This window comes from Episyrphus balteatus, chromosome 3 (genome assembly GCF_945859705.1).
Source record: "Episyrphus balteatus chromosome 3, idEpiBalt1.1, whole genome shotgun sequence".
NCBI lineage: Eukaryota > Metazoa > Arthropoda > Insecta > Diptera > Syrphidae > Episyrphus > Episyrphus balteatus.
Genome location: NC_079136.1, coordinates 114,214,415 through 114,232,523, shown reverse-complemented (window position 1 = coordinate 114,232,523; position 18,109 = coordinate 114,214,415). Strand labels below are relative to the sequence as shown.

Below are 18,109 nucleotides of genomic sequence, written 5' to 3'. Positions count from 1 at the left end.
ATAATTTAACTGTAATTTCAACAATTTGGGAAATATTTGTTTATATTTATAAAGAAGAATTGCCATCATTTCATATTTGCATTTGAAGATACCTGTGAAGTTGTTCCGTGAAAACATATTAAAATCTGAAGTCAGAAGAAAAAAAAGACATGAAATTGTTTACATTTACCCACATTGACCCTAATACTTTTTTGTTAAAAAATACCAATTTTTAAGAAATGACTTAAATATGAAAAATTGCAGGTCCTATAAAATAAAGCTATAAAATACTCACTAATCATTTAAAATTCAAGATTTGGTAAAAAAAATTAAGAAAAAAGTAAAGATAAAAAACACAAACAAAAAAGAGCATTTTTAACAAAAAAAAGTATTAATAACTTTTGTATTTATAGCGAAAGAAAAAAAAGTTGTATAGCAGAGTTGTAGAGAATTTTAAGGTGAATAATCTTATCGCGGAAGGTTTTTTCATAATTTTGATAAAAAGTGCTGAAAACTTTAAAATTGTCACTTTTTTCTGTTTTTTTTACTTTATTGGCTTGTAACTTTTTTGATATTCAGAATATCGAAAAAGTGTTCTGAACATAAAAGACGCGAAATTTAATTGCCTACGTTTCTTGTATGCACAACTTTTATGTAGGATAAATAGAAATCGAGATATTCAACAAAAACTAAAATCCAAGATGGCGCACAATGTGTCGAGCCCATACAAAAGTTTATCATAAATACTTGCAGCTAAGTTTTTGGAGTTTTAATATCTTTTTTTGTGTTTTTATGGCAGGAATAGAAAAAAAAATTACAAATTAACAAATTAAACAACCTATTACTTTTTTTTTAGTATAATTTATGAAATTAACCTTTATTGAAGAAGCCACTTGTGAGCAAAATTAATTTTTTTTTATATGTAAACAAAAATATACTTTTCGTAAGGTTTTTGGTGTGCTGAACTCGAATCCGAAGTCAGAAAAATTCTATCATATCACGTTTTTTAAATATTCTTGTTAGAAAATCTGAAATGTCGTTTTTTAACAGTTTTTTTAGTTATGTTCTTGAACGTGGTGATTTATTTTAAATAAATTTGTGACAGTTTCTAAAAGAACTAAATGTTTTCTTTTAAAGCCCGTTTAAATCTTTTCAATATCTTTTTTCTACTTTGAGAAATCGTAAGTTGAAGTCAACTTGTTTTGTTTATCTTCTCTATACAATCGTATGTTTAATTGCGTTTCATAGCAAATCTCGAATAGTTTTTTGTCAATCGCTTTCAAATTTTGAAATAACGTTTTATTTGCATTTTGGTAAATTCTTATATCGGCGAGGTTGGTAAATACGCTATAATACACAGTAGAGCGTGGCCGGGTCAAGTAATTACATTAAAAATTTAGTATGCAGAAAAATATAATTTTTTTCTTGTTGAAAACAATATTTAAATAATTAAATTAATTAAAGTAATTAAAATATTTTTAATTACATAAACAGCTTTTTGTTACTTGTGTATGGCTAAAAATTATTAAAAACATCGATTTTTTCATTTTTGTGATCCCCTTGAAGATGTTTCTCAAAAAATGAATTATTTTGAGTACTTGACTTGTAGCACATAAATGTGAATATCTCTGGTAATCGCAAACAGAAGCAGACCAAACTTTGCCAATATTAAGTATAGGCCTAAGGCAAAATAATATAAAAAAATTATCGATATGATTTTATATGTTTTTTTTTTAATTAAGTTTAAAAATTAATTTTTTTTTTTTTTGCCATTTATCAAAGAAATTTTAATAACTCATATATAATTTTATAAATTTAATTTTTTTTGTTATTCGTTTTACAACAACACTCAAATAAACAAAATAACATTAACAAAATTTTTCAAACAATTACCAAACGTGAAATATACACTCTCAAAGATTCCCATAAATTCCTCAAAATATTTTCGATTTCCGAGGTACTCATGTTTCGGAGCTTATTTTGAATACATAACCTGGGTTATTTTCTAAGATACATATGTTTTCATATGAGTTGACACTTCTAAATTATATTTTAATAGCAAAAATATTAATTTTTAACAAAAAAAAAAAATTGATATATCATAAGGGGACGACACACTGTGTGGCGGCCGAAAGGTGAATTTCGCGAGTGCGAAAAATCAGGGTAATGATATTCAGCCAATGTTCTATCGAATGAGAAAAAAAAAAAAATTGGGGGTGGTACAAACTGCTGGGTCAAATTATAAATGCACTGGACTAGCATTTTTGACAAACAGCTGCCAAAGTGTATGTACAGTGGCACAAAATCTATATAGATAAACAAAAAAACACACCTATTTTCAGATGTTTTTTCTTGAATTTTTTATTATTTTGACTTTGACGTAATACCTGATGGTATTTTTTTCGTTAACGTAGGTATTCGCTGTTGACTTTTGAGACTTAAAAAATTTTCGTTTTGCTTCAGCTGCGTAATAGGCTTAGGGCCGGTTTGTTCACAGGATTATTCCATTCCATTAAACTAGGTTTAAATTTATATTTTCCTTTCCTTATTAGCCGCCCGTTTCTTTGAAGGTGGTAATATAGTCATGAGTAGATGATCTTGTACATTTGCTACTAGAACTACTAAAAGCTCTTTTCGAGTAGATAAGAATTGCAATGATTTCTTTAAAAGTGCGTTCCATTGAAAATCGCTGGTATATTACTTGTAGTACTTTGCCACCTCCCAAAGGAACAGGGCTCTCAAAAATTTAGTCCAGCTAAAATATATTTAACAATTTCAGCCGAGTTGTGCGAAGATTTGTTAATAAATGTTTTACTAACACGGCTGTTCTGATTTTCATTCGAGTTCTTTTTTCTCCCGTTTTCGAATTTTAGCTGTTCCGAATTCCGTATTCGAACACATTTTGCGGGTTCATAGGTGTCGAAAAACGAACGGATTTCCAATCCGACAAATTTTTCGTTATTTACCCGGATGAATTTTGATACCAGAAAAAAAAAAATTCTCAAAAAAAAAAAAACGAATGGAAATAAGAACAACCGTTTTCAATCAGCACGAATTCAATTTTCCTTTCCGTTTTCAAATTCGAACGAATATTAGAACAGCCGTGTAAATGGAGAATGCTGATTCCGAAAACAACATTAGTTTTCAACATTAGTTTTTAGAAACACTACTATAATAATTTAATTCATACAAATTAATTCATTTTTGTTTTTTAATTTATTTATTTTTTTTTTGTATTATCCTGATTCAAATAAAAATTTTGCCTTGTAATAGAAAGAAAATCCTTTACCCATCCGAAGCAACATTAAATGAGTATGGTATACGTCCCTTATAATTTCAGATATTTTCAAGACCAATAGTTGTGGAACTCGAGAATCAAATTTTCAAATATGTATTAAATTACTGCAACTCAGTAGATAAAAAAGGCAACATTTTGTTGAGTATGGACCTCTTTCTGTCCCGTGTGTTTATAAATAACTTTATTATTTTTATTTTTCCGATTTTTGTTTATCAGTATTTTATATTGTCTTGCAAAAAAAAATTTGTTTAATAAATTTTTAAAAATAAAAACAAATGAAAAAAAACTTGGACTAAATATATAAAAAAAAAAGAAAATGTTTTAAGCAAATTACAAATCGATGGTCTTAAGAAAAATTTTGAACTTTACTTTTGAAAATCGTAAGACCTATAAGAGGTGAGGAAATAAATATGGGGAAAGAAAAATGAAAAAAAAGAAAAGAAATCCATTGAATTAAAAAAAAAACGAAAAGTCTCAGCTAGAAGATGTTATTTTCTATTGAAAAATAAAAACACGTCTCTTTATCGCTTAATGCCCCAGGCATTGTTACTTGGTACGGGAACACGTCTCTGTCCACTCTCGCGTTGAATAACTTCCATAATACTCTGAGCTGGCAGCCATGACTGAATAAATACAAGAAAATTTTTGAGTTCAACATTCAATTAGATGAAAAAAAAAACTCTTACTTTGTCCTTATAAGCCGTAGCAACAACATTTCTATTCGGTTCTGCATCATAAGCCACCGACTCTACACCAAACATCTCGCACATTTCATGAACTAACTGGCGTTTTTCTCGTTTCATAGTTGGGAATGAATGGCTTCGCGACTTTTGCTTACTCTCTTTGGCCAACTTGACCAAAGTTGTTAGTGAATCATGAATGCTCTTGACGAGAGCTGGGTCTTTTTTGGCATAGCCGCGAACGAAATCCGAATATTTGGTTAGTAGCTTCTGTGGCAGATCGGGATTACGAATTTGCAGGCCAATAGCTAGACGACGATTACGTTCCAATGTCCTGCACTCATCGCTGCATTCAAGTCTAAAATAAATTGTTTTCATTTTATTGATTTATTTAAACCACAATCATTTTATTGAGCTTACGCCTTGTTACTGCTGATCTTGACAGGTCCTAGAATATCACTCAGCTCGATGGTGTTACCTCGTTGAACCTCAGCCATCGATGAAGCCAACTGAGCCGTAGCGATACGTCTGTACTCCCTTGAGAAATCATGGCAAGTCCTCGATTGCTTGCGGTTGCCACATTCACAAGTAATTTCCACCTAAAAACAGAAAATAATTTAGATAATCTAATAAACAAGCTTTTTCAACCGTCTTACCATCTCTTTGCAAGCCGACTCTGGGCAATCACCTTCGTGACATGGTGCCATACATTTATGTCCACATCCAGCACGAAGAGTAGTGCAACTTTGCTTACATATCTCACCGGTGGTTTGGCAAGGTCCCTCGTGACAAGGCTTGATGCATTTGTGCCGTCCACAGGGTAGCGGCTTGTTGCACGCCAGTCCGCAACTGAAGCTCTCCTGAATGCATGGAATGGTTTTTCGCTGTTCATGCTGTCCGTAGCACCATTTCGTGGTGAAGATCATACACGGCGGGCAAGTGGCCGCCGAATGGCAGTTATGTTGAACTGGATGGTCGCAAGGATGTTGTCGCGAGCAATGGCGCTTACACACCGGTTTCTTAGTGCCGCATGGAACTGGTGGATAGATGACCTCTGCTCCGCATTCGCAATACAACTCCTCGAATGAGCTGCGATAGCATGGAGGACAATTTCCCCGATGGCATGGCTGGTCGCACTTGTGTTTGCCACATGAGAGAGTATAGTTACAGGGCATTGGACAAATGTGATCGATATCGATGCAGCACTCTTGGTTGCATTTGTGCTTGCCGCAAGATCGTTTTTTTACGCATCTCTTTTTACAACGAGCATCATCGGCTCTGGTCGATAGTTGGCGACATTTAATCATTTGGTCCATGTGACCGCAACGACATTTGACTGCTGTTTGCTTGTTGCATGGTGGACAATTGCCCAAATGGCATTTGCTTGTGCAGTGATGCGGATGGACAGCCTTGCCGCAACGAAGTGTCTTATTGCAAATGCCATCGCATACGGGAATTGGATCTAGACAGGATTTTCTTTGTTCCAAGACAATTGGCATTTTACCGCAAGGACATGAAGTGGCCTGTTCGGGGCTTGATTTGCAAGGACGACACTCGCCAACATGGCAGCAATCCTTGCACTTGTGATTGCCGCAACTAAGATCTTTTCCACATGGCTTGCCACAAGAGTATGTCTTCTTTTCATGTGAGTCTCGTGTACAAGCAACCTGTTAAACAGAAAATAAAATTTGTAAAAAAAAGAAAAAGAATTCTTTCGGAATATTAAATTATTGCCGATTTCCATTTGAAACAGAGATTTTTGTATCAAATCCATTGATCCCCGCTGTGCGTGTGTAAATCTCTTTAAAAATCGAGGTCTGGAAAATTTGATCTCAGATCAATAAAAAATGATCTCTTTTTGCAAACAGAAGATCAAAAATAATTGATTTTTTGTGGCAAATGAAAATTCGCATAAAATATTATTCCTATCTTCGTGAAATATCGACTAAATACTAGCAATTTATCAAACTAAGATCTATAGCCCTGCTCAGAAGAACAAATGAATGAATCTTATGAGGGATATTGGATGACTGGAATGGATTCTTAAGTATTGAGCAGATACTAATGATTAACTACTGTAAAGCAACCGTCCCCATTATTGGTTATTCTCATACACGTTCTGAAAATATTTCTAATCGACAGACAATGTTAATAGGTATTAGTTCATATCTTTTCACGTTTTCTGTCGATTAGAAATCAACATAATAATATGAGTGAAGATGGTGAATTTTATTACTGCTGGTATGGGTGTACGTACTCACAAGTTGAGAATTAACTCAATAAATCATTGTATGAGTGAAAGAAGCTTCGGGCTAGCTGAAGACTTTAAGTTTAAATCTATGGTTATTCACTCTGGACTGCTTAGCTATCATGAGTGATAACCTACAATTGCTTGAAATCCAATATTCGAACATGAATGCTTTTTGGTTTTTACCTTTTAATCATACTATTGTGATGGATATGGAAAATATGGAAATGATTTTAAGAGGAACTTTGTTGAAAGACTTAAATAAGTCAATGGTTTGCCCAAAGAATTTTTACGTTATCTGGATCTTGTTTTTACTGACTGGCTTTTACCTAAAGTTCCACACCATAACTGACTGCTGCCGTTTGCCATTATAAACTGAAAATAAATCGAATGCTCATACATAACTCAACAAACTTTCCAAAAATTTGATTCCCCAAAAATCTTAATTTTTTTAAAATAAATTTTAACTTTCTTCCAAACGAGTAGTTCAATTTCAACCAAATTTTTTGATATAAGTGTCCTTGTTCTGTAACTTTCGATTTTTATGTCATAGGAAATTGATTAGGGCCATTTTTTTCACTCAAAGTTGAACACAACTTGAGAATTTTTACATTCAACTTCCGAATTTGCTTTTATTCAATAAAAGTTGACGTTTTTAACCTTCGATTTTCAGCTCGAGAGTTGGTCAACTTAAGATTTCCTCAACTCCCCGAAAAGAAGAAGTTGGGCAGAAAACTTGAGATTTTCGATAAAAATGTCATGGTTTTTGTTTGAGAAATTGTTATTTGAGATATATTTTGTAAAAAAGAAAAATTGGATATGGAAGATTGGACTGAAGAGTAGTCAATAAAATAGGAAGATTTGACAATTATTATTATCAAAATAGAAACATATAAGTGCATTTCCGCTTACATTTATGTAACTAATTGTTGCATTTTAAATAAAACTCCTGAATAAGTTCAAACTGCAAACACTTATAATATACCAATCTTACACATTTCCCGCTGATAGTTCTTATAACATACTTAATATTTTTTTTACCAAAAACACACACACACAACTGCAGGCAAATTGATATAATATTTTCAAAAAAAAAAAAAATAAAATAAAATAATTTATGAAAAATATTTATTCAAATTAGATATTATTTAAACGAATAAAACATTTTTACCACAAAAAAGCATAAATAAACAAAAAATTTATTGAAATGACAATATACATATACGACAGCATTTCAAACTTGAAGTTGACATATTTGTATTAACTGTAACAAATATCCTAGGGATATTTTTTAAACTGGAAGTTGGCATACTTTAGTTTTTTAAACTCGAGAGTTGAGAAACAAATAATGAAAAAAACAAATCTGCAACTTCTGTTTCAACTCTCGAGTTGGTGTCAACTCTCAAGTTCGCCAACTCTAGAGTTTTCTTCAAGGCAATAGTGAAAAAAATGGCCCTTAGAGGCATTCGTTTGTACTCCAACCAAATCCCGACCATTTAGGATCAAATATTATTTAATAAATTATGTACAATACCTGCCTATAGTGTGAGCTAAATTACTGCGATGTTTTGCTACGCGGATACAATGTGTCATATCTTAATTTTTCTTATCAGTTGTTTCGGTCTGTAATTATTTTATTTGCTTTCAATTGAAATTAAAAAACAGAAACAAATGCAATTACGATGACTAATCAAATTAGTTTTGATTCATACTTTGTTGAATGTAAAAAGATTTCGTAATCTTTTGAGCAATACATAAAGAAAAAAAAATGCATTTAACTCACCTGTCTGTCGTGTTTACCACAGTGGCACTTCTGCTCAACTTTATGTTCGCATGGCTTACACTTTCCCTCGTGACACTTCTCCAAACACGTATGCAACTCACAATTCAGCAATTTCTGGCAAATCTCTGCACACTCAATCGACTCCTTCAAATAACACTGCATTGTCTTGGAAGTCTTGCCACAACCACATTCTCGTGTGACATTCGCTTGACATGGAGGACACGGTCCAGGATGACATAGCAAAGTACAAGCATGCGAACAACCGTCAATCCGTCCGCACACTTCGCCACAAGAATGAGCTATATCATTACGATTCAACTGTGGACTCTTGACTTTGCCACAAAAACAATAATAATCTCGTGGAACGTCCTTCTCAACATTTTGACATGCTGGACAACGCCAGCCATCTTCGGATTTCGAACTAGAAGCCCATTTGATGATACAATTCAAATGGAGAATGTGATAGCAATTGTGACATGACCAAACCGAGTTGTGACTTTTGATAAGCTCGACACAGACGAGGCACTCCAAACGTCTACCTTCGATTTCTCGGATAAGTTTCTCTCGCTGGGAGAGTTTTTCGTTTTCAGCATGAGGAGGAGGCTGCTTCTTGGGCGAAGGTTTCTTCTCTGGCGAGGCTTGCGGACTATCCTTTCCGTTCTCCAGAGTGAATTTCTCATCTCTGAACGCATTCACGCGATCTCGATTCCTATTCCAGTCGTCACGACGCTTGTTGCTTCGATGATTGTCATAGCGCTGATTTCTTTGATAATCTCGGCCATTCTGCCGCCGTGATGATGCACCAGATCCTCCATTGCCACCTCGAGATGTGGAATCACGATTCTTGCTGGTGGCACCTGGGATAAACAAGAAAAGTTAATCTAATTTCATATTTGCTTAAATGTTTAAAGATTCTTAGTCTATGCAGTGTTATTGCACTTTTTCTCAGAATCGGCGCCGATACAGGCCGGCAGACTTGCATGTTTGCTATCGCTATAAATGGACCTCCTTGTTTTATTAATATAAATCGGTGAAATCTCGCGCAAGAGGTAAGTAAGTTACTAAGCCAAAAAGCATACGGATTTTTAACTTAGTAACTCAGGGGCCGGTTATAGCGATCAGGAAAATAAATCAGAAAAAATTTTCAAATAGATAATTTGTGATGTTTCAATTCGATTTGACACAAATGCAATACCAATTATAAATGACTCTAAGAATCTTTTTCAAAAAGAAAATTTACAATGGAACAATTATTTTTTGTTTTATTGTATTTGTTTTTCTGATGCAAATTAATTTTTCAGCTGATTGTAATTTGAATCAAAATGAAACAAATCGTTCTCATGAAGTGTTTCAAATTTTTCCTGTTCTACTGCATACGGAAAAAAATTTTCGTGTGTATTTCAATTAGAAAAAGAAGAGACAAGGTAGATTTTGTGTGTGTCAACTGACGTAAGTTTTCCTGATCACTATAACCCGCGCCTTACTTAATGGCTTTAGCAATTTACTAAATTGTTTAAAATTTTGCGCTAATATGTATCCCGATTATTTATGTAAAAACGTTCAATAACTAATGAAGTTGTAGAACACAATTTAAGAAACAGTGGTGACCTTAGAATTGAAAGATCAAGAACAACCAAAGATCAGAGAACAATATTTTATATGGGTTTCAATAGTTTTAATAATCTTCCGCAAGATTAAAAAAAAAAAATTAAATATATTAACCAATTCAAACACAAAATAATAGAATATGTTCAAATTATACAGTAAATTAAATATAAATTATTATTAAATAATAGGGCGGATGCACCTATTTCCGAACAGCTCCAGTAGCCGAACACTTTTCACTTAAATACATTTATGTAAAAACAAACTATTTTGTCCCGTTAGAAGTAAAAACCCGGGTACACTAGAATTTACTATAGCTGCGTTCCTTTGGGAATATTTATCTACAGCTTACTTCTTAAAGCTGCTTTGAACTACTTTTTCAATATTGCAAAAGTAGTTTAGTTGATTTGGCATACGGGAGCCATTTAAGTAAATTAATGGTACAATATTTATAATTATATTTTACATTATTCTCAATAAATAAATTATATAAGTATTTATTAGTTATACAAGTGATAAAAATAAGAATTTAAATTACAATTTAAGAAGTATAGAAATCAGTATGTTTAAGTTATTTTGTTCAAAGAATAAAGTCTTTAGCATGTGCATGTTGAAAATCATTCTTTTAAACATGTTAATGTTGGTTGCATTTTTTTATATGTTGTGGAAGCTGGTTGTACAATTGAAAACCGGAATAAAATGTTGATTGCTGACATCTTGTTGTTCTCATTCTTCGCACTACAATATCATCTCTATTACGTAGAGGGTATATCACATTTATATTTGTATATATACTTAAGTATTCAGGACACATGTTATTTTTAATTTTAGCCCTGTTCCTTTGGGAGGTGGGAAGAAGAGCATGAGTAAATGATAGTATGTACTAGATTAACCAAAACATCTACTAGTAGTAAACTACCACCTCCAATGGAACAGGGCTTTTGTAGATGAATGTCATTGTCAAAATATAAAGTCTTCTTTTTATATTGAACCAGTTTAATGAATCGTGCATTTCTTTTATATGGGCATAGTTATCACGTTTTAATATAATTCAAAGTAGTTTTAAGTACCTACTAAGCAGTAGATAAATGTTTCCAAAAGAACGCAGCTTATATTCGATCTCTCCTTGCGATATCTCGCTCATAAATTTATATTTTCTTATTCAAACCGCTTTCAGTTTGTCGGAAGGATCAGATGCAACTGCTATAAATTTCCTTTATATATAATTTTTTTTTAATATTTACACAAATTTATAAATATTTAAACAAAATAAATAATTATTCATATTTCATAAAAAAAAAGTGCACTTTATTTCTCCTCCGAATACAATCCACATCATGCAGTCGGCAGAGATGTTGGAGCTTTTAAAGGCCCAGGAATCACTACCGAGCTTCAATGTGGGAATGGACCAGTTTAAAAAACAACGAATATTGGAAAATACCTAGGTGACAAAAACAAACTTCTGCGGACTGTTGTGCACGTTCACCGTTTTGGTTTTATACAAAATGTATTGAGCAGATATGGAATTTATCCCTTCGACCCTAACGCGGTCGACCATACAAAATGTATCCATAGAATGGACATTTAACGATACATATTTATAGCCATAACTACTACTTAAAAGTTCAATTTACAACCATTCTTAAAGTTTTATTGAAAGCAGCGAAAAAATTGAGCTCATCGAAGAGCCAGAACCATATGATATGTATAATGCCCGTTTTCTATTTGGTTTATAAATACATACATACTTATGGAACATTTTTGTTTACCTTGAACCATAGTACCATATTTTTGTTATTTAAATTAGTTATAAAAGAGTTTTTATCTAAATTTTTTTTATTTTTTTTTTTATAATGAGCGCGCACTAAAGGGGTTTTGGGTACCCTTAGTATGTATATATACACAGTACGAGCTTTAGGAAAGGAGGAAGCGATGTAAAAGGAGATACCGATGCACATTGGTTTTAAAGTTCTGAACATTAAAATGGGAGGGAAAAACTGAGGCGGGTAATGCATTCCACATTCTAGTAGTAAGACTAAAGAAAGAATCTCTGTATTTGACGGTACGTCCGAAGTTGGGCTCAAGTGTAAACTGATGGGCATTCCTTGAAGTACGAGTATTACGGTTGAATTGTTTAAGGGGAGGAATGCAGCTAGCTATTTCATTAGAACATTTTTTAAAAAAGTACCTATAAAATAAGGACAGGCATGATACATTCCGGCGGTGCTCAAGAGGTGGGATTGTATCAGTAATGGACCTATCACCTATCATTTTAAAAGCTCTATTTTGAATTCTATCCAAATAACTCAAGTGGATCTTAGGAGCACCTGCCCAGATATGGGAATTATACTCGAGCTTTGGACGAATATATCTTATATATAAAAATGAGTTCGTTTAGTGTGTGTGGCCGATAAACTCGCGTTTGGCTGGTCCGATTTTGGTAATTTTTTTTTGTTTGAAAGGTATTAATATGTAGATGGTTTGTATCAAAAAAAATAATACCTTTCTCGCATCTTTACATAGCTGTCAATTTGTACGAGTAAAAAAACAGATTTTTGTGAAATTTTGTGTTATGACAAGGTTCATTCAAGACAAGTTTTGTTTCACTACTGGGAGTTGGCACTGTTGTCAAGTTTTAGGAAAATTGTATATTTTGAACGAACGACTGGACAGTCGTAAGTGGCGCTGTTGTCAAGTTCTAGGAAAATTGGCTATTTTGAACGAACGACTGGACAGATTTTTGTGAAATGTTTTGCGTTTGACAAGGTTCATTCGAGACAGGTTTTGTTTTATAGTTGGACCTGGTACGTGGCGCTGCTGTCAAGTTATGAGCAAATTCAATATTTGGGGTTCAAAGAGCTCATATTCAAGGCTAATAAAAACAAACATGATTTAACTCTTTAAAATGTTATTTCCTGAATTAAAATTGTTTACAGTTGAAAATTGGTATGATAAACTGAAACTTAAAATTTGTTTAATTGCATTAATTTAAAATGATTTAACCTTTTAAGACGTATGCATAGAATTTAGACGTAATCTTTTCATTTTAAGTCGTTTTCTTTACAATTTACCAAAAGCGATCGCTACTTTTTGGATTTCCTAAATAGCCACAAAATATCAAATTTTAGTAGCGATTGCAAGTGATTGAGAGAAGTTCGAGACACATAAGATTTTGTTTTTAAAAACATTTTTTTACTATTGGACGCAAAAAAACCTTTGCCAATGCCAGAAAAGAACAGTGGCATGCATACAACATATCGCACCCTCATCTCAGTGCAAAAGAGCGAGAACTCAAAAAAGTTCATTTCGAGAAAACGCTTCTGCAAAATACATACTGACTCTAAACTTTCCCCTATAACTTTCAATGGGACAGCAATTTCCATAATGTCAAAGCTCTATTACAAGAACCATTGTGTTTATTTTGTAGTTTTAATAAATTTATTTTTTAAAATTGTTTAAATTAGGAAAGAGTTTGACTTTTAATATACATAGTAGGAATTGGATAAAAACAGTCATAATCTTTCGAATTTTTCGTTTACGTTAACAACAAGCCCTTCAAAAGAAAGATATATAAAAAGCAACATTTCCTCATCATTATCTCAAAAATGTCATTTTTTGACTTATCGCTCTTTTGCACTGAGGGTGAGATATGTACATATCCCCTGGAAAGCAAAATTATTATAACTCCATAGGATCTGTTAAGGACATAGCACCATTTTCCTTTCCGCTGAAGATTTATGTTGTTATATCTTAATAATAATATTAATGAAACTTGGTGCACAACCCAATTAAAATTATAATAGCTGTGAAACAAATGGTTTTCTTTTTTTTATACTTTATAAAATTGTATGTTTGTGCTCCATATATCAATATGTGGGCCGATTTTTTTTTTGTATTGGAAAAGGTTAACACATTACAAAGCAAAACATTGGAAATAAATACTAGAAAAATGCGGAACGAAGTCCGCCGGGTCAGCTAGTGCTTTATAGATTATAGCCAGATCAGAAGGGGTGAAATATTTCTTACATCTTCGGAGGAAACCTAAGCATTTCGCAGAGTTTTTGGCTACATCGAATATGTGCTCATTCCACAAAAGGTGGTTTGTAATGGACATACCTAGAATCGAAAGCTGATCAGTTTCCTCGATGCAAGTACCACTCATGGATAGTGGCAAAGGGGGAAGGTTTCGTTTTAATGATAGTAAGCAGCATTGTGTTTTAGAAGCATTAAATTCTACGCGGTTTCTTATTCCCCATTGGACAATGCATTCGAGATCAGAATTTAATGAGCTTATCATATTATGCCGTTGGAGTTCCACATCCGAAGGACATGGGTGTGAGTCTCCAAACGAATATGAAAAGCTGAGGGTTCTATCATCTGCGAAACAATTTAATGGATTAGAAGTTTCAGAGAGCAAATCATTAATGAAAATGAGAAAGAGAGTCGGAGACAAAACGGAGCCCTGGGGCACACCAGCGTTTATATTATGGGTTTCAGACTTGAATCCATCCAAAACGACTTGAATTGAACGGTTCGAAAGGTAATTTCTAATCCAACGAAGAAGAGATTCATCAATACCGAATGCAAGCATTTTCGATAAGAGAGCTTGATGCCAAACTCTATCAAATGCCTTTGAAATATCAAGCGCAACAATCTTACTTTCTCCAAAACGATGTAAAGATTTGTTCCACTGATCGGTGAGATAAACCATCAAATTACCAGTGGATCTATTGCTACGAAAGCCATACTGCCGGTCATTAAGAAGCTTCCGTTCTTCAAGATATTTCTTAAGCTGGAAATTAATCAGCGTTTCCATGACCTTGGAGAGAGGGACGTAAGTGCAATCGGACGATAGTTAGAGGGTGAAGAAGATTCGCCTTTTTTAAGGACAGGCTGGACAAATGCTGTTCTCCATCCACTCGGAAAGAGACCTGTAGAGTAGGACAGATGGAAAAGCTTACGCAGTGGTTTTGCCAGCGTAAAAGAACACCTCTTCAGAACTATGGGAGGGATACTATCCGGGCCAGCGGATTTGTGTATGTCAAGGTCTTTAAGAACTCTTGCCACTGCACGAGTACGAAAAAAGATAGGTCCCATAAAACTATTTACTCGCTCAAGTGAAGGGGGAGTCATGACACTTTCTGTTAACGTTGAATTGGCAGCGAACTGCCTGACGAGAAGGTTGGCTTTCTCAAGAGAACTAACAAAAGGAGTGTCATTGTAAACGAGCGTTGGAAATAATAGAAGAAAATTGTAAAAATTTATGGTGTTCGGATTTAAGCACCTTATTGTTCGGAATAATGCACCTAGTGTTCGGCTTCTGGTGAAAACGACATTCCTTCGGTTTTTATTTTTTTTTAATAAAACCTTTGTAGATACTGTTCGGGTATGGTGCACTCATCCTATATAATACTTATTTAATTTACTATAGGTCATTTCAAATCAAAAGTCCCATGGAAAATTGAGCAAAAATAAAAAAAAAAACTCATTCGCTTACTGGAAGGAAGCATTTATGAGGCAGCTGAACTTTTTCTTAAATTACGATAAAATAATGAAGAACAGTTCTTGATATCCCTATTTTAATTAATTGATCCGTCTGTGAGTCTCAGAAAGCGGAGGCAAGTCTCCCGGGCTTGCATCACTCCATATCCGCGGGCAATACAAAAAAACATACAATTATTTAATTCAATTATTTTGGAGTCGTCACCATAGAAATCATTAATAAACAAATTCATATTTTTCGTTTACTTTTTTTTTTCTCTAGCATTTCTTTCATTCAAACAAGCATGATTTGTTGTTATTTTTGAGTTGATTTGTCGCAATGAGCCAATAAAATTGAGTTTTTTGTTTATTTGTTCTCAATTTTATTGGAAGGGAGAAAATAAACTCTGAGTCAGGACTTTTGATTTGAAACGACCTATATTATCATAAGAGATCAATACGAAACATAACTGTGATATAAATTTAAGTTAAGGAAAAAAAAATGTAAACAATATAAACTAAATGGCTTCTTAAGCTAAATAAAGTAAATTCAGTTCAAAATACCTGTGTAACGTTGCGGCGGTGACTTTGGTGAGTCTCCATGGTGCATCTGGCTGCTGGTTGATGGACCATTGGCATTCTGAAGGTCAGCTGTTTCATGGTTCGAATTGTAGGCATTTCCTGATTCGCCAATTGAAAGATTCGAAAACCGTGGAACAAATTCAGCTGCATTGGCATGAAGATTTGAATTGGAATAATTCGATTGACGTTGCTGGGAGTAGTTATTGTATGCGGGCAATCTACCCGAACCAGCTGTTGCTCCACCATTCATATAAAAGCTATCATCAACTTGCTGCTGCTGTTGATAGCCACCGTAACCTCCTCCATTGTAATGGAAGGGATTTGACGATGATGTTCGGTCAACATCGCCATTGAAAGTGGAAGAATTGGAGTTACTTCCTCCGCCTCCTCCTCCTCCTCCCCCACCCTGAATTATATTATGCTGCATCATGAATTGATTGAAATCAATGTAATTGTTATTGCCGCTTCCAGGGCCTCCTGCGTCGTGGTAACGATGATGGAATGCATCAGACATTTTTTTAAGACTTTTCTTTTTGATATTCGGTTGTTTTGGCAAAAGTTGTTGTTCTTGTTCCATCCACACACGGAAGTGAGAGAGGTTCGATAGAAGAAAAAAAAAAAAAATAACCCAAAAAAGAAACGCCAATAAAGCGAGGCGTTCTTTTTCCAATTAAAAATAATAAAAAAAAAAAAAAAAACTAAGAATAAACGGCCTTAAAGGCCTTCACGGCCTGTTTGGTTGTGCTCAGGATAAGGTAGTTGGTTGATATCCCCAAGTTCCACCTGGATGATGAAGTCTGCAAACAAAAAAAATATGTTAATTTCATTTCATAAAAATTCTCAGTATTCTGAAACGCAAAATTGTGAAATGTCATTTTTTTTTTTGCACAACTTTTTTTTTTTTGACGCGTGTTAAAAGAGGTTAGGAAGAGAGATCAAACCGAGTTTATTATTTGATTTTCACTATGAAATTGATGGTTTTTTGAGTAGATTTTTAGCACAAAAGTTAGTAAATAATTTATTTAATAAAATTTATTACCTTATTTTATAAATTTTCTACTTAAATATAAGTAAATTCGAAGGGATGAAAAAGAGGAAAAATCAAAAAAAGATGAGAAGTACAGTTTTGATGGCCAAACTGTGTGTGTCTGTTGTCTGCCTGCCTGCCAGAACTAAACTGAAGTTGGTTGGAGTTTGGAAGATTAGAAAAAAAATAAGTGGTTGTAAATGTCAGATTTATAGCGAACCCTGGTGGTGGGATTTGGTAGTAGAATGGAGTATGGTTTTGTGGCGGAAGTGAACCGATTGGGGAGAGACGTTTATTTTGAAATTTGTAAAATTATTATTCGAGAGTTTTGGTAGAATGTTTAAAGTTCTTTAAAAAATGTGAAGACTAATAGGCTTTATCTTCAATTCATCTCTATAAAATAAATAATTTGTTGACATAAAGTTTGCTTTTTTTTTTTATGGGACTTTCTGAAAATCAAGCTACCTGAGTGATGAACACAATTTGACATTTCGTTACAGTTAAAAAGAAACAACTGAAAAGTTTACAGAAGTTTGTTGAATTTATATGCATATTTCTTTGGCGCCGGGTACAAAGGGGTTAAAGTCAGAAAAGGTAGTTTTGAGAAAAATGAAATTGAAGTTTCAATTTTTGTTTGTAAATCTGAATATTATTATTTAGAAAAAGTAATGATGCAGAAACATCATCTATAAGATCTTTTTTAATATCCATATGCTGTTGACCAGAAAATGAACGTTCTTAAAAAAAAGTGTTGACTTTAAAGCCATTTAGACATCAAAAATAAACTTGATACAAAGGAGTTAAGTCAAGAAAAATCTTTGTTTACATTGATAACAAGGTTTAATTTGTAAAAGAAAGTTGGAAATATCAATGTGATTATTTACCAAATGTGAGAATTCTTTTTGAGCTAATATAATACTGTAGAAAAATGAATTTTCGTTTTCTCTCTTCCTCTTGACTTAAAGCCTTAGGACAATTTTTTTTATTTTAAAATTGAAAATTAATGCAAAAACAAAGGAGTTAATAAGTCACCCAAGTAACAATTTAGCTTTCATAAGGGTTAATGCAAGCTATTTTTTGGCTTTCATAACAAGAACGACAGGTCTTATGCAAATCATTTTGGCGCATTTTACCGAAATTGCATAGGACTTTCCTTCACAGGTAATCCACAAACAGCTTAAAATGGCCTTACGGTGGTCTTCTTGCAGAGGGTTTATCTAATGCACAAACCGGATTACTTGCGTAGGATGTTATAATAAGGCCTTATAGAAGTTGTTGAAGGTGTTTGTAGAAGATATTGAATTAATTTTGTTTCTTTTCCTTTTTTGGAAATTTCACTGCTTTTTCTGTTGTTCTGAAATGATGAGAATATTATTTTAATTGAAAAAGAACACATTTTTTTTATTTTCATCACATGAAATTTATT

General features: G+C 33.3%; 1 protein-coding gene across 1 annotated transcript; it reads right to left on the bottom strand.

Annotated features, from left to right (window-relative positions):
• Nucleotides 1–3,749: 3,749 nt before the first annotated feature.
• Nucleotides 3,750–16,843, bottom strand: LOC129913812 (protein shuttle craft). Its single transcript, XM_055992687.1, has 7 exons — nucleotides 16,696–16,843; nucleotides 15,639–16,453; nucleotides 7,989–8,845; nucleotides 4,614–5,624; nucleotides 4,378–4,556; nucleotides 3,964–4,315; nucleotides 3,750–3,900 (listed from the first exon to the last, which is right to left on the bottom strand). Exons 2-7 carry the CDS (start codon nucleotides 16,231–16,233, stop codon nucleotides 3,799–3,801), a joined length of 3,096 nt encoding a protein of 1,031 aa, XP_055848662.1. The 5' UTR covers nucleotides 16,234–16,453; nucleotides 16,696–16,843; the 3' UTR covers nucleotides 3,750–3,798.
• Between the last annotated feature and the right edge of the window lie 1,266 nt (nucleotides 16,844–18,109).